The sequence below is a fragment of the Erpetoichthys calabaricus genome, chromosome 7 (genome assembly GCF_900747795.2).
Source record: "Erpetoichthys calabaricus chromosome 7, fErpCal1.3, whole genome shotgun sequence".
Classification (NCBI taxonomy): domain Eukaryota; kingdom Metazoa; phylum Chordata; class Cladistia; order Polypteriformes; family Polypteridae; genus Erpetoichthys; species Erpetoichthys calabaricus.
In genome coordinates this window covers 34,549,146-34,555,198 of record NC_041400.2, presented here as the reverse complement: position 1 = coordinate 34,555,198, position 6,053 = coordinate 34,549,146, and the positions used below count along the sequence as shown (strand labels likewise).

General features: G+C 37.7%; 1 protein-coding gene across 1 annotated transcript in view; it reads right to left on the bottom strand.

The window, feature by feature from the left end:
- The window catches only part of LOC127528831 (tigger transposable element-derived protein 1-like), a 56,105-nt gene extending 55,628 nt beyond the window's left edge, over positions 1-477 (bottom strand). The window contains exon 1 of the mRNA XM_051929955.1: positions 79-477. Within this exon, the coding sequence (XP_051785915.1) occupies positions 79-477 (399 nt within the window). The remainder of the gene's footprint in view (positions 1-78) is intronic.
- Between the last annotated feature and the right edge of the window lie 5,576 nt (positions 478-6,053).

Below are 6,053 nucleotides of genomic sequence, written 5' to 3'. Positions count from 1 at the left end.
AATACATTTTTGAAAGTTAATAGAGAACTTTTCTGCTTCTTTCTTGTCAGCACTGCCAGCCTCACCATGCATAGTAACGCTGTGGATTCCACACCTTTTCTTAAATCTAAAAAACCACCCCCTGCTGGCTTTGAATTCTTCTTCATTATCTTGATTGCTGCTACTTCCAGGGACGTTTTTCTTTAGATCGTCATAAATTCTCTTGGCTTTGTGACAGATAATATCTTGGGTTGTTACGTCACCTTTCACCTGCCTGTCCTTAATCCAAATCGCTAATAGCCTCTCCATTTCCTCATGGATTGAAGACCTATGTTTTTCATGAAATAGTTTTGATACTCCTTTGGCTACTTTGGCTGATTTGATTGCATCCTTATTTGTCAAAATGGTGAAAATGGTGGTCTTGCTGAGGCCAAACTCTTTGACGAGGTCACACTGTTTTACCCCACATTCACTCCTTCTAATTATTTCCTGTTTCATTTCAACAGAAATCACCTTCCTGCTTTTTTTAGAAGCCATGATATAAAAAAAATATTGAGTTTAACTTAAAAGGACGACTGCCGTGATACGTGCGTGATTTAATTCGTAATGAAGAAAGATTGCCGCGATATGTGCTTAAGTTAAGCGCAGTGACTAACGACTGCCTGCAGTGCCTGCACGGAAGGATGCAATACATCGGCAGCGATCGTGGAAGCTCAGGCGAAGCAGTCGTGGAAGCTCGGGCAAAGCGGTCGTGGAAGCTCGGGCGACTTCGTTGTGTGAAACGAAGTTCGTTGTATGAATCATGAAATGAAGTTCGTTGTGTGCAGCGTTCACTGTGCGAGGCGTTCTTTATGCGAGGCACCACTGTATATATTTGCAAACTGTTTCTTCTTCATTGAGGTTTTCTCTTGGAGAGCTTTTTTCATTTCATTGAAAATTAAAGCAGCAGCTGCCAAATTATGTAGCTTTCTTATTAATTTTTCAACATTGTGTAAAATAACTTTATAAAGTAACATAAAAGGTTTAAATACTGGTTATCCTTTTACACTAAAATATTACTAAAGAGATACAAAAAAAGTAAAATGCATATGTTCTTTTTCTTTAAGGAGATTAAATATTACTGAAGAAAGAAAAAAAAAAACTAAAACAGCCAAATGGGGCTATGCATACAAACTTAAAAGGTTTAAATAAAACAGAAATATACACTTTTATTTTTACTTGCTTAACTTGTGGAGGGTGTATCCTGTAGCAAAGCCCTAACTTTTTTCGTGAAAGCCCGTTTCAGTCAATAAGTCTTAAAAACAGGTGTAAAGATATTGACAATAAGCTACGCAAACCCACCAAGACATGGAATCGTTTAAATCAAGTATCATTACATCTTCCTTTCTTAAGAGAAGTAAGGCAGTACTTATAAGCTTACATATATATATATATATAGACATACATACATACATATATATATATATATATATATATATATATATATATATATATATATATATATATATATATCTATATATATCTATATCTATATATGTATATCTATATATATCTATATCTATATATATATCTATCTCTCTCTCTCTCTCTCTCTCTCTCTCTCTCTCTCTCTCTCTCTCTCTATATATATATATATATATATATATATATATATATATCTCCCTCTCTATGTATATATATATCTAAATCCCCACGAAGTACTGCTTTTAAATTTTTATGAAGAAGAAAAGCTTTTTAAATTGAGGGAAAATATCCCAATAGCAATTTGTTAAGGATCTGTTTTTTTGTGAAGCAGCCTTAACACAGCTTTTCCGCTGTTTTATAAACGAACGCCATATAAGGTCTTCCTTTTTCCTTGCTTCACCAAGGAAAGAGCCTTTTTATTAAATCCAAGGGTTCTTCGCTTTTTTTTTTTGTTTGTTTATTACGATTGTTATAGTTCTGTTTGTATACGACGCTGTCAGTTCAGCACTCAGGTTGTAATATGACCAAGCTGTGCAAGCTTACTGTTAAGAATGCAACGTATAATTGTTCATGAGAAAAGCAATCTTGCCTCAAATCAATGGCAACCTTTTGTAGGTCTATGAACTTAATTTAAAGTTTAGGTTTACACGGTGCTTTCTTTCCGAAGTACCTGCACTCATGAATATGTCTGTATGCGTCAGTCGCTCAAATCCCCGCGCTTCGCACCGGCGAAGTACTGCTTTTAAATTTTTATTAAAAAGAAAAGAAAACCTTTTAATATTGAGGGAAAATATACCAATAACAGTTTGTTAAGGATCTGTTTTTTTGTGAAGCTGCGTTTACTCGAGTGATCACTTCGAGCTGACTTGCTGGCTAACCATAAGCGTTACCTGGTAGGTAACCACCCATACAATCAGATTGTGAATCAGACTACGAATGCCGTGAATGTAATTACCCCGATCTACATGCTGTCAAATAAACGAACCACACGCTGTGGCGCAATTTTAGGGGCTTCGCCTCTAGCGCTGACGTCCGAGGTTCGATTCCCGTATTGGAGTGAAGTGAGTGGGTGGTTACCTACCAGGTAACGCTTATGGTTGGCCAGCAAGTCAGGTAACATCAGCCTTCAGTTGTGAGAAGCAGATCATAGAATGGATGAAAATAGTTTACTGTCAAATAATGCAAAGAGTATGCGACACCTGTTTCCCCCTTATTCTTGGCTCATCAGGCGTACACACTCACTGCACTCGCTTACGGTAATCGAACGTCGGACGTCAGCGCTAGAGGGGCTTCTCAGCGGTAAAGTATTGCTTTTAAATTTTAATTAAGAAGAAAAGAAAACCTTTTTAAATTAAGTCTTAAAAAGAGGTGTAAAGATATTGACAATAAGCTACGCAAACCCACCAAGACATGCAATCGTTTAAATCAAGGCGCAAGTCGAAAAACACCATCCCATAATATTAGTTAACGATTAACACATTTCTATATGTATTGTAAGCATACAATACAACTGATAATATGTTGCGCTTATTTATCTGGTGTACTGACATTTTTGCGTGTTTAACGGCTGAAATCTAACGTGGTTTATGCCCTTCAGAATGAAAAGAGTTTGCATTTACCTTTTTAATAAAAGGTGAGCTTTTAAGCCTGAGAAATCACTCCGTAAATGCACACGTTTAATTGCACATGTGTTAATATGTATGCTTACACAGTATTAAAAGACACTCAACAAGTACACAGTATTAAAAGACAGTCAACAATTAACGTCATTTACCTTCGTTCCCGCGTTTGACTTGTGCTGTAAATCTCTTCCTCGTTTTCAGTTCACGTGATTACGTAGGATGCGTAATACATGATGACGCGATACATGACTCCGCCTCCTCCATTAGAGTATATGGACAAAAAACAGGTTCCAGTTATGACCATTACACGTAGAATTTCGAAATGAAACCTGCCTAACTTTTGTAAGTAAGCTGTAAGGAATGAGCCTGCCAAATTTCAGCCTTCTACCTACACGGAAAGTTGGAGAATTAGTGATGAGTGATTCAGTCAAACAGGTTCCAGTTATGACCATTACGCGTAGAATTTCGAAATAAAACCTGCCTAACTTTTGTAAGTAAGCTGTAAGGAATGAGCCTGCCAAATTTCAGACTTCTACCTACACGGGAAGTTGGAGAATTAGTGATGAGTGAGTCAGTCAGTCAGTCAGTCAGTCAGTCAGTGAGTCAGTGAAGGCTTTGCCTTTTATTAGTATAGATTATGAATTAAATGTTGTAACTAGTGTCAGAGGGGGACACTTTTACATTTTTTTGTGCACTCGGTGGTTCCATTAGGCACCCACTGTTGGGACTGGGGGGTGAGAAGTTAAAAGGCTGTCTGTACTTTTTAATGGTATTTGCTGTATTGCAAAGGAGTCACTGCTTTGAAGTCTGGCCTTGGAGGATGTCTGTATTTACCTGGCTTGGAAATATTGGTTTCTAATCAGCATATCTGTACTTATTAATGTTTGGTAACCATACATTTTGTTAACTTGTGCTTTCCTTAATTGTTAAACCCAGGCAATTTAGATGTGCCATTGATTAAACTGTTTGTCCAGGACTGACAACAGCAGGGACTGAAGTAAATATAAACTCCTGGGTAGCAGAAGGCAAAAAGGACAGTCCACAGAAAACGCTGCCAAGACACGGGCAGAGCACAGGGGCTCGCAGGCAGATGAGGGTACCTGGTTGGCACGACGTGAGGCACAAGGACGGCAACATTTACTTCCAGGGAGGAAGAGACAGCTCCACAAGGAGACGCCAGTTGTGGGTCCAGCGAAAGAGGGAAGCCGCATGAGAGGACCAAGCAAAGCTGACAGACGAGAAATGTGGTGTGCCTAGGTCCCAGCAACACAAGGAGCCCAGAGTGGAAGAAAAAGGAACAACGAAGAGACGCTGACAGGGATTCAACAATTTGACACAACTTCTGTAGGGGAACGAGTGTCCGTGGAACAGAGTGCATCCATGGACAGTTGAACAATTAAGTGTTGGGGTAACACAGTGCACAAACTGGACTCTGCACCACTAAAGGTTGTATCCTCCAATTCTTGTTTTTAACGGACTTTTAGAGGGTGGACTGTGTATTTTCCTTTTTAAAATAGGGGAAACTGATTCCTGATATGTTTAGTTTTTGTTATGTTCGTTTATCTTTTTAATGTACCTTATATTGTTTTGTGTAATAGAACTTACTGTTGCTTTTTTCTAAATTACTGTTGTGTCTTTCATTGTGTGTTTACTCACCGCCCAATTTAAAGAAACCTGTGTGCTATTATTGGTAAATTTCAGGAGTTCCCAGTCTCTTAATAAAACTGGGTGGCGTAGTCAGATATTTTAATGGTGTCTAAGTTAGATTACCTATAAGTGTGTCCAGACACCTGTGACACTAGTGCCATAAACAAAAAGCTAATTGAATGTGGCTTTTCAAACCATACAACCGGATAGTGCTAGATGTGTAGTTTCAGCACAAAACTTTTAGTCACATTCAATTCTCTTCTAAGCCTGGACATCGTCTGCATAAGGCCAGGCAACATGGCCAGTCTGAATATGACTGATTTTCTTTCTCTCTCTCTCTCTCTGCCATTTTCATCCCAAGAAGAGTGTGTGTATGAGAGAGACAGAGTGAGAGAGAGAGAGAGAGCTGCCTTTGCAAGTCGCCTCTTACTGTCGCTGTGTAACTCCTGAGTCACCAATGAAACAGCTCGGGCACAAAGCCCAAAGTCAGCATTTTCCCTAATGTCAAAGGAATGCACAAATGTAGTTTCAAACAAACAAGAAAGAAAGGTAACTAAGTCGCAAAATGGCCCAAATGGTGCTTTTCTTATCAATAAAACTCTGGGGGTAGCAATAACTGGCTTCTCCTGTTTCCATGAACTTTAAAATTAGATGGTTAAAAGCAACTGTTAAAACATTTATATTGTTAGAAATTACAAATAAAAAAAATCAACCTATGTGCTGCATATTAACCTCTGTTACAATAACAACTTTTAATACATTTTTAGCCGTATGATAAATACCTAAAACACAATTTAGAAAAATGTGTTTTAGATTACTGTCCTTATCAAGCATTTAAATAGCCTAAGTAAAATACACGTTAAATGACGAGCATGTTAATTAGTTATTTAATGAGTTAAATGAGTTATTTAAATATTTGGCAAGAGTGACAGCAAATTTGTTCCACATATTAAAATTGAATAAACTCTTCGACCAACTCTGTATGACAGTGTTTCTCAACCACTAGATGGACCTCAGATTGACTTTAATAGGTACATGATTCAATATTTAACAAAAGAATGGTGTTATATGGACTTTATTGATGACTTCAAGAATGCTGAAGATGTGAATTAGGTCCTACTGCAAGTATCTCTACTCAAGAAGAAATAACTTTACTTCCCTTAGCCTGTAAGACTAATATACTGAAAATGGTTCAGAACAGCATGATTGTGGACCTAACTCTATCATACTATATTGCAGAAAAAGGAATAGCATCTAAAGGGACCCAAAATACAATATGAATCAAGGCAAGATAATAAGAAAAAATGCAAGATAATGGGCATGCTAGTAGGAGACTTCTCC